We start from the raw sequence: 15,713 nt of genomic DNA on the forward strand, positions 1-15,713 counted from the left end.
ACTGCTCTACATGCACCTCCGAGGCCTTGGATTAGTTATTCACCGTCGTCTGTCCGTGGTCCTGTCAACTGATTAACAGTATTAACAGACTGTTAACAGATTAACAGTCAACGCGGTTTCATTGCTGGGTTAAGTACTTCTATTCTATTCACATAATACGCTTACTTCATATATCTACTCCATTCACATATATGCCTACCACTTGTATCTATTGCTATGTCCGCCCACTACAATCTCATGAGCTGTCTAACGCCTGTCCCGTCTCCCTGTCCCCCTATGACTTGCTGTCCTGGAGTGTTGACCGGAGTGTTGGACGTCCCGTGATGAAGGCCGGGAGGTTGCGACCCCCTCTGCGTGCCCCCCTGTCTCCGGAGGTCTCGTAGTGGTGACCGGAGTGCCGGATGTCCCGCGATGATGTCAGGGAGTTTGCGACCCTCTCTGCGCCGCCCCCTATCTCCCTGTCTCCGGCTGTCCCTGAGCAATGACCGGAGTGTTGAATGTCCCGTGACTAAGACGGGGAGGACGTGACCCTCTTTGCGCCGCCCCTGTGCCTCAAATAGATCCGCTATCAGCTCTATCTTTAATCTTTCAAATTGTTCAGTTGCTATTGCTATTAGCTCTATCTTTAATCTTTCAAAATGTTCAGTTGCTATTGCATGCACTCATCTGTGTTTCACTACACACATGAGTGCATGCTTACCAACTGTCCGTCTGCAACACTACTATCACCAACATCTAAGAAGGGAGATCCCCCCTTGAATGGCCCTTCTAAGGTTTCTCTCCTCCACACTGCCTGTGGAGCTTTTTTCCCTATTGTTAGGTTTTAGTGAGTTTTTCCCTTACCTTCGCGTGGGGTATGTCTGGGAGTGCTTGCATTCTTTCATTTATTTGCATTCATCTAAAAATGTTTGGACCTTATGGTGTTCTTGTTCTGTTCTTGACTTATTGTTATGTTTTCTTCTTGACTTGTTTAAAGAAGACCTGTACGGCCCATGGGGACATTAACGTGTGTTGTCGGGCCCTATAAATAAATTTGATTTGTGCAAGGCAAGGGCATCGCCCTTTGTTACACCTTGGCTGGACACGTTCAGCAGGTATCAGAGCGCATTCCACTCGTGGTGTGGCAGCCTCTTCTGCCCTGCTTAGACCTTAGAGGGGTCTCGGTGGAGGACATTTGTGCTGCGGCTGCGGTGGTCCTCCCCGGGTCCTTTTGTCAGGTTATATCTGATGGACAGGACTGAGAGCCCTGTCTCTCATGCGGTTATGCATACAATTTTGGTTTTCCATGCAAGTTCAAGTAATTTGCTGTATATATCTAAAACATAATGAGTGGCATAAATGAGATTTGTATATTTTTTAGAGCTTTGATGGTTACGTTTTACTGGCCTCCTTGCTGCTGAGTAAGGCTGGATTACTTACTCCTGGAAGTCAGTATAAAAAGTCTGAAATGTCATGACCGGAAGTCAACATTTCTGCTGCTGGCTTGACGCACCAGGAAGTGTGTGCGTGTGTGTCGGGCTGAAAGGTAAACAAACTAAACAAACTTAACTCAAAACAAAATACCTTCCTAATAAAGCGGCAATCACTTGGAAGGAACCAATAAATTAATGGATGGATGAAGGAATGAAAGTGGAATTGTTGGCGTGCTGACGGAGTCATTCTGTATTTTCTTCTACAAGAAAAGAATCGTTTGGCCGAGAGAAAAAAGTTCCCACTTGTCCGACACTGATTTCTTCAACAAGGTAATACTGATTGTTGTAATTAACTGTAACTTTATTTAAGTTAAGTAGGTCATAGTAGGTTATTGTTAGTGACCTCTGCATTTCCTGTAGTGACGCTTAAGAAGTTGCCCTGCGACTTTGAACGTCTCTTCTGCATGTGCTGCTGCTACTCGTTCATTGATGTAATATATGGCAACTGAATTTACGTGTAATGATGAATTAAGTATAACTTAACTATAGCTTAACTATAACTGCTTTAGTTTATTCCAATGTGCCCAAATAATTTCTACACGGTAAAAGTAGCTACACTCTGCTTCCTTATACAGCTGATCCTACGTCATCATTGTAGTTTATTACAATCGTTTTTAACAATCTTAAAATAGTCTGTATTCTCTGCTATGAGACACAACATGTAGCCTATAATTCAGTAGCTCGCCCAATAATGACTATAGTGACTGTACAGTCAGATGTGTTTACCTGCCCAGCAGACATTTACAGACAGTATCAATCACATTTCAAGCCCATGCACACACAGACTACTACACAGACTGAGACTCCCAGAGGCACAAGCACCTATATAAGCTGAATAAAATAAATACATGCATTTCCAGCCTCTGATCTGCAGGGGGTTTTGCACATTGTACATGGCAGGCCAGACACATCTGACTGGCCAAGAACATCAACTCCCCTGCATCAGCAACCAATCCGTTTCTGTTTTTGGCCTGCTAAGTGTTGTTCCTGAGGTTGCATCGTAAAATTAAGACTACCATTGTGTTCCAAGTCAAAAAAGTAACCCTAACCACATGCTGATCAGAAGCTGGGAAATATATCTCTTTATTTCTTTATTGTTTAATGCAGCATACGCTGCTGGTGCCTCTGGGAGTCGGAAAACCTTTCTTGCATGTGTGCATGGGCTTGAAAAGTGATGCAGAACATGCTCTAACTCTTGCTAATTTCTCAGAAGTTGTTGACTGCAGCTTTAATAGTCTTGTGTTATTATCATGTCATAAATCAAATTGTGGCTACTTTGTTGATTAAGGAAATAATACAAATTCTCAGTGATCAAGATATTTATTTCACATTTAAGAAGTTGTGCATTTAAAAGTATTGTCTCGTATGTCATAAGCACAAATTATCTATCTATAAGCATTTTAAATCTATCAAAAAATGTCCCTCTGCTCAGCCAGTGGATGTCTGAGTAATAATGTCAAAATAATAGCACAGCCAAAGAGCACACCTGACGTACACACCTTCCAAACAAACAAGTCTCATGACATGTCAGATCCAGGTGATGCCTGATTCTCCAGAGCGGTGTTTTCATGTCACACACTCCTCCACAAGACATACAAAAACAAACACATGACAGTTTGACACATTTTGCAATTATTTTGTTTTGTTTTTTATGTTTAAAATAGTACACTCATTTGAGTAGTGGAAAAGGGGTAGGATTAAATAAGTGTATACTTCTTCCTACTCCTTTTCGAACATGCAGATTGAGTTGTTTTGCTTTTTGTTATTGTTTATTGTATTCATTGCATGTTCGAAATAAAGACTTCAAATCAAAAATCAAAAATCAAATCAAACCTTTATGCAATTAACCAAAATGATCTGTCATACTGTCGAGCCACAGATATTCCTAAAATGCCCCCCCTCACGCAATTGCACATGCGATGCCAGAGAGAGAGAGATGCCTCTAATTATTTTTCTAACCCTTTGCTCTCTCTAGTAACAATTTATCATTAAACCAGTTATGATTCTTGCATACTGTTTATTCTTACTCAAGTAATACAGAACAAATGGCGCTTGGTGTTGACTTGGCATGCAAATGAGAAACAGGGGACCTAGTGACAGCCTGTGAAAAAGAGCCACAAAGGACAGGGATTCACGTTTGAACCAGCAATTCAGAGTGTGATTGGATGAAATGATAGACTAATCGATCGAAAATACATGATTGCCCACCTCTGATCTATAGTGTCTAGTGAACAGAAGGCCACGCCCCCTCAGTCTACTGAGAGTTAAGCATCTATAGTGTCTAGTGAACAGAAGGCCACGCCCCCTCAGCCTACTGAGAGTTGGCTGTGCTCAGAGAGGGTGACCTGAAAATCAATGGACAGGAATCCAGTGGACCTTGTTTACCCAGCTCGAGGACCTGGATTTCGCAGACGACCTTGCGCTAGTCTCTGAAAACCACACAAACATGCAACAGAAGACAGATTAACAGGTTACAGACTAACAGTGACCAGCTTGGACTCAAGATCAACACCGGAAAAACCAAGACCATGAGGTTAAACAGGTAGCATTCAAGATACTCAGGCCAATCTGGTTGTCCAAGCAACTCTCCAACAACACCAAGCTACGGAGCTTCAATACCAATGTGAAGACTGTCCTGCTCTACGGCTCTGAAACGTGGAAGACTACCGAGAGCCTCACAAGCAAGATCCAGGTGTTTGTCAACAAATGCCTGCGCTACATCCTCAAGCTGTGGTTTCCCATCAAAACCACAAATGAAGAGCTGTGGAGGATAACCAACCAGGACGCCTAAATATTAAAGGCAACCAACTTGTGTCTAGCCACGCCCAACTTGCGTCTAGCCACGCCCCCGCGGCAACGCGGCAGCAGCGTACGCGGAGCTCTGTCGCGGCAGCATTATGGAGCAGTAATCCCCCCTTTTTTAACATCCAGAACTAGCTCAATTGGTAGCGCTGCCTTGCTGTGGATCCTGCGGTCCGTTGGTGACAAGTTCGATTCCCTTCAATTTTTTTTTCTTTTTTTCTTTTTTTAAACATGCATTATTTCGCCGGTTAAGTTTAGGCATGTTAACTTTAAGCATTGTTTCGGAGTTGGTTAAGGTTAGAAGGGTTAAGTTTAGGCGCTGTTAAGGAGCTGGTTAAGGTTAGAGTTTGTCTTAGAGAATGGCAATATTCTTTCGGAGTTGGTTATGGTTAAGGTTAGGCGTTGTTTCGGAGTTGGTTAAGGTTAAGGTTAGGCATTGTTTCGGAGTTGGTTAAGGTTAGAAGGGTTAAGTTTAGGCGCTGTTAAGGAGCTGGTTAAGGTTAGAGTTTGTCTTAGAGAATGGCAATAGACAGCCTATTTCCGCGCTGCAGCGCGAGGCAATAGACAGCCTATTTCCGCGCTGCAGCGCTCTCGCGCTGCCGCGGTCACATGGGCGTAGTGGCCAATCAGAGAAACGCTAAACACAAGTTGGTTGCCTAAAATATTCACGCAACCAGGACAGCATAGCTACCACCATCAAAAGGAGAAAGTGGAACTGGATAGGGCATACCGTTAGGAAGGACTCAAACAACATCACTAGACAGGCCTTGGACTACAATCTGCAGGGGAAGAGGAAAGCCGGTAGGCCGAGAAACACCAGGGCCCTCATGCATCAACGTGTTCTACGCACAGATCTGTGCTTACCCTGTGCGTACGATCATTTCTAAGCAAAGAGTGGGATTCATCAACTTCAACTTGAACTTGACTTCGTGCGTACATCTACGCACAGGTCAGACCTGGCGTACCTAGCTCCCAGTGGTAGAATATATTATTACAACAAGGAAATGAGCTTCTGTGCATAATAACACTGGCACGTTCTGTACGAACCGTAGTTCATTATAGTTCATTGTAGAATAGCAACAGTAGTGTAATTATGGTCAAAACCCTATAAATAGCATTTGGAATAATAGATCTTTCTCTCAGAATGAATGCAGTATGGTTTATATAGCGTTATCGGAATATACGGGGTGTAGGCTACTGACTGACTGCGCTCCGCGTAGCTTGATTGATTGATTGAAAAGTTTATTAACAGATTGCAGAATGGGTACAGTACAGTACAGCTCAGTACATACAATTGTTAATTGGGGATGCAGACCAACCTTCGTCTTGTTTACATCAGGGTCCCCCATTTTCAATTCATCATAAATCATAAAGCTCAACTCGTTATTATTCTGCGCAGACCGCAGAAACACGGGAACGTTTTGATTATATTTAAAAGGCTTTACGTTAAACGAAACAAGTGGAACTTCGAAGCTGTAAGCAGAATACAAGTCATATGAATATAGTGTTCTTCCCCCTTTTTACTGTATAAGAAAGAATAGAAAACGCATTGCAATGACACTATAGTGGACAGACTATGTATATGATGGGATTCAAGTTCGCGTTTCTGTTGCTCATAGGCATGCTGTCAGAGTATGATATCTTAATCAAACATTCTAGAACATTTGTCGTCACAGATCATGTCCTAATAGAACATAGGCTATGGCATGGATCGTGATATTGTGTGGACTGTTATTATTACTGTACACCGGTACCACTCATTGTGACAACAGCCTTGTGAGTCCCGCACACAAACATGATGGAATTCAAGTTCATGTATTGAAAGGCAGGCTATCGTACATGCAGTGAGATTCATTGTTCTTGTATATGCTCTCGTATTATATTGTTTATATAGGCTACCCAATACTGACATCAAAATAGATTGTAGTATGCCTCTAGAAATCATATGCAGCAGGTCGAAAATTGACGGGAGATCCATCGCGATTTGGAATAAAATTGAGGAGAACTTTAATCCCTGGGGTATTAATCAAACAACACGGGAAAAGGCAGTCATATTCCAGCGCGGTCTTTATTAGCCGACAACAAAATAGATGCATCTAAAAATCATATAGCCAATCGAACACAACTAATAAAGGCATTCATATTACAGCACGGTTATAATGACACACAACCAACGCCAAACAGTGGTCAACGAACGGTCTTTATTAGTATTTTGAGCTGTCCAGGCAGAATTGCAGCAATGGTCTTAGGGAGCCGTTGATATCTGACATCACCGTTTACGAGTCCGCCTTTTATTTATCCCACAATACGCGATAGTGTCTTCTTGGTTCGACAGCAGTGAATTCTCCGTGGAGTTTCTCAGGGTTCCGCTCGGGTCCGTCCATTATTTCACATCCCATGGGGGGTGTTTCCTCATTTTCATGACCATATATGGATAATCATGCACGAGCATTGACGGTAGAACAAAGTGGTATTCATCATGACAGGTGTGCGTAGAGCCTGCGTACGCACGTGTGATGAATGCCGACTTCCCTGTGCGTGCGCTAGTTCTACATTCCGTGCTTACGTGTGGAAGTAGGTCAAGTTCTACGTCCACGTTGATGCATGAGGGCCCTGGAGACGTTCCACACTCCAAGACCTAAAGAACATTGCAGTGAGCTGGCAAGAAGCAAAGGCCCTGGCCCAGAAGAGAGTGAGATGGAGAGCTCTGGTAGAAGTCCTACGCCCCCCAATGGGGTAAAGAGGATTAAGTCAAGTCAGAGAGGGTGACTTAAAACAAATCAACTGATACATCTGAAGCAAAAAGATTATACTCCAATGTAAGCAATTTATGATTGAATTATTTAAAACATCACTGTACTGTTTTTTTTTGTGCCAGCCATTCTGGCCCACTTTAACTTGTGTGTGTGTGTGTGTGTGTTAGCCCCAGTCATCATGGCGACCTACCAGGCAGGAGTCCCAGATGAAATCAGTGTTCAGAAGATCACCTCTAACATCCACAGGATTACACTACTGAGTAATACCCACACCACACACACTATACCACACATACACACATAAGCACTCACACACACTCTTACACCCTCTGTCTGTCTGTGTCTCTCTCTCTCTCTCTCTCTCTCTCTCTCTCTCTCTAGCCACAGACATCCAGAGGGTGTTGAGTCAGATGGGACCAGCAGAGGACAGCAGTGAGCTGCTTCAGACACTGTGAGTCTTAATCTGATCTCGGACCAGTAACAGTTACAGTACACAAAAAGTTACATTTTCCAGGAAATCTTTTAGTTACAACACGATTGTGTAAGATAAACAGGTGAAGTGTTTGTTGGTTAAGTATTTAGAGATCGCTATTGTTTATTAGTAGGCAACTCGGGCACAGATAACATTCCACTCCAAACAATCTACAATGCCCCGTTTGGAAATATGAGTCATCTGGACTTGTGCAGTTGTTTGTTGCACATTCCTGCTCAATGCGAATGGACCAATATATGGCAAAAGAGTATCGCTGCTGTCGGGACAAAACCTCATAACTCCATTTTTTTTTTATTTTTTTTTTATTATATAAATCAACTCCGTAGATCATCCTCCATATGTGTGTGTGGGTTTTACAAAGTTTAAACAATGGGAAAGCATTAAACCGATCATCTGTCTAAACCTCCTAACTCTATTCACCCTCAAATCTGTGTTAGTTTTTGTTCATCTGCTGAAAAGTTGGGTTTTTGGAGTTATGAGGTTTTGTCCCGACAGCAGCGGTATGCAGGGAACTTTGGTCTGTTAATTTAACTGTGATCACAAAGTTCTGAAACTTATCCTTCCGTGTTCTAGTGAGACACTGGACTGCTTAGAGAGACCTTTGTCATACGTCAGCAGTCTAATTTGCCTATTCTATTCTGGTCTTATCACCATGGTGGAAACGCAAACAATGGGCTGAAGGAACAATATAGTACCCTACTGAAATGTAGTCCCTGGACTAAAAGTTCAGGTTATTTCAGTCGAAACAGGGGCTTAAGAAATAGGGCTAGGGTCTCAAAAACCAGAACTATCCCTTTTTAATACATTTTATGGAATCTGTTCACATGTTAATGTTTTTTTTCCTCCACATTGTCCAATCAGAGTGTTAGGCTACATCAGACATCTTGTCATCAGTGTGTTCTTTACATTATGATGTCATCAGTGTGTTCTATCGGACAACATGATGTCATCAGTGTGTTCTGTCTCCTAGGCAACAGAAGCAGCAGCAGGGAAACCAGTTGGCCAAAGAGACAGACAGACTGATGAAAACCTTCAGCTCTCTGCCTGTTACCACTGAGCAGGTAAAAGCTACTATTACTACTACTACTTCAGATTCAGATTCAGACAACTTTATTGATCCCGCGTGGGGCAATTCATATTTGCAGCTTCACCAACAAGCAACAAAGACGAACAAACAACAAAACATCTCAACGACAGCATGGCAAAAAAAAAGAGAAACACTCCACGTGATACACAATCCAGCAAAGTAAAAGTAAAAACAGACAACCAAGTGCAAAAGGCTACTTAAAAATGACTACTGTCTGTGTTTAAAAGTCTGATAGCCGAGGGGACAAAATATTTGGCGTAGCGGTTGGTCCTACTTGGTGGGACGTCATAACGGCGACCAGAAGGCAACAGTGAAAACCGCTGAGACAGAGCATGGAGGGGTTGATTAGTGATGCTCGTCCCCTTCTTGACCACCTGGTCCGTCCAGAGAGAACATAGGTCTCTCTGTTTTACTCCAATTATTTTGGAGCACACTTTCACTATGTACTGTAGGCTGTTCCTATCTTTAATAGACGGGCCACTGAACCAGCAGATAAAAGAAAAAGTTAGGAGGCTTTTAATAAAAGAACTATAAAAAGTGCTCAGAATCTTCGCACTAACATTAAAAGAGTTCAGCTTTCTCAGCAGGTAGATCCTCTGCTGACCTTTTTTAACAATAGACTCTGTATTTAAGTTGAACTTCAGTTTACAGTCAAACACAGTTCCCAGGTATTTGTACGATTCAACAATCTGGACGTCCTCATAGTGAATTACACTAGCTACACTGGCTTGATGATCGGGGTTGTGTCTGAAGTCAATTATCATGTCCTTAGTCTTAGAGACATTGAGGTCCAAGTACTACTTTAGTAGTACTAGTACTAGTACTACTACTACTACTACTACTACTACTATTATTATTATTATTACTACTAATATTACTACTACTAGTAGTACTAGTTAGGGCTGTCTTAAATACTTCGAAGCTTCGTTTGATGGGCATGGGATTCGATTATGTAAAAAAAATATGAAAAAAAAATTGTGCAAAATCAACTCTGCCTCTCTTTGTTAATTACAGCAAGCAATGCTGTTTGTTATTTAAGATGAGGTCGGACTCGGCACTGACAGATTTGTGTTTATTGTGCTGCTTTTATAAAGCCTCAAATGACTGCTTACTCAAATGACTGCTTACTATTTCATGGAAGCAAAGTGTTTAGTTTGTCTAAGATTTAAAAAGGTTTAAACTTTACAGCACTGACAAAGTTGAACAAAGTGCTGTACAAATTTTTATTTTATTTTTTTAAACTTTTTTTTTAATTTCGAAGCTTCGAATTAAAATCGAATCTCGGCCCCGAAGCTTCGAATTCCAAAAAAAAATCAAAGGTCAGCCCTAGTACTAGTACTACTACTACTATTATTACTACTGCACTGCTGCTATACTAAAATCAAATCAAATGTATTTTGTAAGGCCCGACAACTAGGGATGGGTATCGTTAGGATTTTATCGATACTACTACTCTTATCGATACTGCTTAACGGTTCGGTACTTTATCGATACTCTTATCGGTTCTTTTTGATTATTTTTTTGCAAGAAAAAAAGACAATTAATTAAGAACAGAATCGACATTGCTTTATTATTTATACAACTTTAATACTTTATAAATAAGTATTATAAATAAATATAATTTCTTCAGCAACAGCAGCAGCAATGTTCTTTTTTTTTTAAACTTTGACCAGTCAGCTGGTTCTTTTAGCGTTTATCGCTTTTTCATCGCATTCATACTTGGTCAAGTTCGACCGACAGAAGCAGGCTGAAAGGGTTCAGATGGGGGGGAAGACACTCTGGGAAAGGCACGGCTGCCGTCCGGGATTCGAACGCGCTCAGCCCCAGATCCGTGACGAGCACGGTTGTCCACGGCGCTGAAATAGCACTCGCGGTACGTGGTGAGCTACTGGAGCTCCCCACAGCAATGTTCTTTTATATAACTTTATAAATAAATATAATAAATTAATATAATTTCTTCAGCAACAGCAGCAACAATGTTTTAAATGTGTCTGACTCTGAATTATAGACTTTTTATAATAAACGACAAATGCAAAAGGCTAACAGAAGTTCAAACAAACAAGATTAAAGAACCTAGAAAATTATCTTATGCAGAAAAATCAACATATCTGCCTTCTCCGGCAGGAGTCGGGATCTCTCCTGACTTATAGTGTCCCCGGCTGTAGAAAATACCCTCTCACTGGGGGTGGAGGAGGCTTGGACACAGAGGTAGGTGGTTGCAAGCTGTGTCAGCAGGGGCAGAGTACCTCTCTTTTCCCACCACCACATAGCAGGGGCTTCTGACATGGGGATGGAAGGCAGGCCTTTGTAGAGTTGGAGTTTGTGATCAACTCGCTCACTGACAGACAAGGTGTTCTGCTGCATGGTGGTCCTGAGCTCCATGTCTTCATCAGCAAACAGCTCCTCCAAGGCATTCCTTGGTTTGTAGAGTGGGGTGGCTGTCTCCTCCTCTCCTTCTTCTGACTCCTGTTGCTGCTGGTCTGTGTCTGTGTGGTCCTGCTCCTCTGTGTGGCCCTCCTCCTCTGCTACAGCTGCCTCCCTCAACCGGCCCCAGGTGGCATCACTATCCATCTTTCCTTTGAACCTGGGGTCCATCGATGTCGCCTCGAGTAGGAAGGCCTGGATTGTCTTGTCCTTGTAACGTCCAGACAGATCCCCCCAAACCTTCTCTTTAATGCTTGACACAAACCGGGTGTCTTCCTCCTGCACTGTGAAATGGGCTTCAAGTTTCCTGAGGATCGGGAGGATTTGGCCACAGGTGGGAGTTTGTTCACTGGAGACGCACAGGGTGGATGTATACACGCATGAGTTGTACAAACTCCTCAGCCTTCTGGAAATCCTGATCTTTCAGCCGGCCCAGTTTGTCCTTGACTCCTTTTCCATCTGTTTCCTGAGTCGTGGGTCCATGGATGCAGCTTGGATTGCTGGGTTTTGCTCCATGAATCTTTCTACCATAAGAAAGAGAGAATTCCACCTTGTTTTGACGTCAAGGATCATTGTGTGCTGGGGAAGGTCTGAAACAAACACAATTTCCATCACAGCACACACTTGAATATATAATTAAATTAATACAAATTTGATTGGGAATAAAAAAAAAAAATGCTTTAATAGGTTGAATTTGAAATGGCTTCTTACCTAGGAGCTGCTTTTCTTTCAGGACTGTTTTAGCCATGGATGACCTCTTTATCCAGACAACCACTGCCCTGATTCCTCCTGCCCACCTGTCAATGGCACTGATTTGATGGATCTTCTGCGCTGCTATATTAAGTGTGTGAGCAAAGCATCCGATTTTCAGGACATGGAGTTTCTTTATGGCAACATCCATGTTAGCAGCATTGTCGACGGTCACTGCTACAATCTTGCTGCCAACCTCTATGCCAAACTCTTCAAGAATATCTGTGATCTCCTCTGCCACTACATCCCCTGTTTGTGCCCGGTAAACAGCTTTGGTTTTAAGCACCTTTTGTTCCACACTGCCTTGGCTTGTGTAATGTGCTGTAACCGTGAGGTAGTGGTCCTGAGTTAAGCTGGTCCACCCATCCGATGTAATGGCTAACTTTGGCACATCTTTAAGCTCTGCGATAACATTGGCCTTTTCAACATTATACCAGGCAGGAATCAGTGTGTTACTGAGGGCATTCCTGCAGGGAGGGGTATATTTGCAGTTGAGAGCATTGGTCATCTCCCTACAGTAAAGATTAGAAATGATTGAATTATTGTAAATTTGTGTGGAGTGGTGGGAATAGCTGCTTCAATAATACGTAACTTAGAACAACAACAGACAAGTTAGACAACTATGTATACAAAAAAAACGATATACACTGAATGATTAGTTGTTACCTAAAGCCCTTGGACTCCACTGAAGAGAAGGGGTGCAGGCCTTTGACAACAAACTTTGTCACAGCCCTGTGACACTCATTCACCCTATCCTCTGTCATCCTTCCTCTAGCTGCTAGGGAGAAAGGACTTTGGGTGGTGGAGGTAGAGGGAGGATGTGTGGTGGGCTCACTGGCCTGGGACATATTGGTGGCTGACGCCTCAGCTTGACGATCTATAAAGTTTTTAGATTGTAGTATTTGTAGCTAAACAATTATTTTGTTTATTAGCCTATTTGTAATAATTCGTTATTGGCATAGGAAACTCTGTATCTTGGCTTACCGGCTGCAGTGGACGTGGATGCAGATGGAACAGTGCGCGCAAGGCAGTCAAATACGGCGCATTTCTGCACACTAATATCGTGTTTTGCCAACAAATGTTTTGATAGATTGCTCGTATTGCCACCCTTACTGGCAAATGTTTTGTTGCACTTGTGGCAACGTGCGTTGTCGGCATTGACCCTTGTAAAGTATATCCATACTTTAGAACGCTTCGCTCTATCCGCCATCACGACTCAGTGCATGCAGAGGCAGAGCTGTCTGTGTGCAGTGCGCTTCAGCACGGGCGTCGGGGACAGCACTTTCATTAAGGAGTACCCGTATGTATAAGAAGTACCCGTATGTGTAGCGACTCGCGAGGAGTGTGTGTAATAATGAGTCGCTGCGGCTCGCTTCTCATGCAGAGACAGAGAAAGGAGAGATCGTTCGCAACTTTTAAATAATAATAATAATTTCTCTAGAGTATCGATAGCAGTACCGATGACGTCGGCGCTTATAAATACTCCGGTATTTTCTAATATAGTACGGGTCCGGGGGTCATCCCTACCGACAACACACGTTAATGTCCCCATGGGCCGGACACGTCTTCTTTAAACAAGTCAAGAAGAAACATCACAATAAATCAAGAACAAAACAAAAACACCATGAAATCCAAAATAAAATGTAAAACAAATAAATGTAACACTCCCAGACATACCCCACGCGAAGGTAAGGAAAAACTCACTAAAAACCTAGCAATAGGAAAAAAGCACCACAGGCAATGTGGAGGGGAGAAACCTTAGAAGGGCCGTTCAAGGGGGGATCTCCCTTCTTAGATGTTGGTGATAGTAGTGTTGCTAGAAAACAGGTGAAACAGTTGGTAAGTATGTACATATACGTGTAATGAAACACAAATAAGTACATGCAATAGTAACTGGCGTACATAAGAACATTTAGAAAGATTGTACTACTTAGGGCTGACCCCTATTAATTGATTAGTCGACTAATCGGTCGAAAGGAGCCGTAGTCGACTGGCCAACCTCTTAGTCGAATATAATATAAAAAATAAATATATATATTATTAATTTTTTTTATCATTCTTTCCAAAAGAAAAGAGGCCTAGAAGCGTGGCTAACGCTAATGGAACGCATACCAGAGGCTAACTGCCTACGAAAACAGGCACAGAGGCACTGAAAGAGGATTTCACCCATCTAATGAACACACTATAGACAAATATCAAGATGTATCCATCAGTGGACCAATTGCATGCTTTTGCAGAGGACAAGAAGCCTTCAGTCGACTCCTTCAGACATTAAGCACCCCCCACAGCCCAAATGGAATGATACAAAATTTAAAAATAAATAATAGTTTAAAAATATTATACTTTTTTATTATTTTTTTTTTTTAAGACTTAACGGCAAATTTTGGCCAATCCTAGTCGACCATCCAAATCCTTAGTCGGGGACAGCCCTACTACTACACTATTACTGTTGCTGCTGGTACTACTACTACTACAATTACTACTGCTACTACTACTACTACTACTACTAATAGTTGTACTACTACTTAGGGCTGTCTTAAATACTTCGAAGCTTCGAAGCTTTGTTCGATGGCACAAGCTTCGAACATTAAAAAAAAACCGAAGTTAAAAAATCAAAAAAATCGAAATAATTTTTTCAATATTTTTTTTTTTACTTCGATGTGTGTGTGTGTGAACTACCCATCCCAGTTAGGACAGCCGAATCCCATCCAATCTTTCGCCGTCGACTAAAGACTCACTTCTTCAACCGTTATCTGAAATGATAAAAAAAATAAAAAATCTAACCGTGACTAACCTTACTGTCATGCACTTGTCCTAATAAACTAACCTACACTCAGGGCCGCCTGGGAGAAATGCGAGGCCCTGTGCGAGATTTAAACGCGAGGCCCCCCCCCCCCCCCCAAAAAGGTAAAAAAAAAATATATATATATATATCATTTTTTTTTTTTTTTTTTTTCTTCATACAGTCAACATATTCTTAAATAATAGCGCTGCCCGAGGCTGGGCATGATACAGTCAACATATAGCAAGAGAGAGAGCGAGAGAGAGCTCCCGTTCTACAGTCAATATACAGTGTACAGAGAGAGAGACACATTGGAAAGAAATTGAAATGCTATTTGGCCCTAAACAGAGAGTACACAGTGGCAGAATACCTGAGCACTGTGACTGAAGATCCTTGACTAGGTACAGACTCAGCGAGCACAGCCTAGCCATCGAGAAAGGCCGCCATAGGCAGACTGTGTGTGTTAGAAAGAGAGAGAGAGAGAGAGCATGTGTGTTTGTCGTGTGTGTGTGTTAGAGAGAGAGCATGTATGAGAGAGATAAGCAAAGATGACCCCCTAAAGGATATTCAACTTTTAATGAAAGAACAAAACAGAAGGAAAAGATAACTTCACAAAGGCAACATGAATATACATAGATCCAAAAGGACAAAGATCAACACTTAAATCCAAAGAGAAGAGGGTCTATACCAGAGAAAACAAAGCAGCAAGGAGCCATTTGGCCGACATCAGCTAAAGGCTAGCCAGGTAGGCTACTGACACCAGGCCACACACAGCTTTGGCCAACGGCCCAACGCTACCCAAGCTACACAAACGACCAAGACAATGAATTCACACACAGCACATGTTGTATCTCCAAATGTTGTGAAGTAACATATGTTTTGCCTGGAAAAAAACATCGTTATTAACAAAACATTCGGGAGGGGAAGGAAGGAAGAGTGGGGTAATGTCATGACATTTTCATTAATCTTACCTGCACCAAGGAACGCAGGGCGAAAGGCCGCAACACAGGTCTCCACGTTGACGAAAGGCCTCTCGCTGGCGGGACAAAAATAAGCTATGGCCAGAGCCTTGTCATGGTGCAGGCCCGACTACATCTTCTGTCAAAGATGATGTCGTAGTCAGAGTGCCAGAACCCCCTGCTATTCT

General features: G+C 42.4%; 1 protein-coding gene across 2 annotated transcripts in view; it reads left to right on the top strand.

Moving 5' to 3' along the window:
* The first annotated feature begins 1,500 nt into the window (after positions 1-1,500).
* Positions 1,501-15,713, top strand: part of stx7l (syntaxin 7-like) — a 29,220-nt gene continuing 15,007 nt past the window's right edge. For both annotated transcript variants that reach the window (XM_084313929.1, XM_084313930.1), the window contains exons 1-4: positions 1,501-1,742; positions 7,198-7,290; positions 7,412-7,481; positions 8,494-8,584. In XM_084313929.1, coding sequence (XP_084170055.1) covers positions 7,209-7,290; positions 7,412-7,481; positions 8,494-8,584 — 243 coding nt within the window. In that variant the 5' untranslated portion in view covers positions 1,501-1,742; positions 7,198-7,208. The remainder of the gene's footprint in view (positions 1,743-7,197; positions 7,291-7,411; positions 7,482-8,493; positions 8,585-15,713) is intronic.

The sequence above is a fragment of the Notolepis coatsorum genome (genome assembly GCF_963971535.1).
Source record: "Notolepis coatsorum genome assembly, chromosome: 5".
Classification (NCBI taxonomy): Eukaryota; Metazoa; Chordata; class Actinopteri; order Aulopiformes; family Paralepididae; genus Notolepis; species Notolepis coatsorum.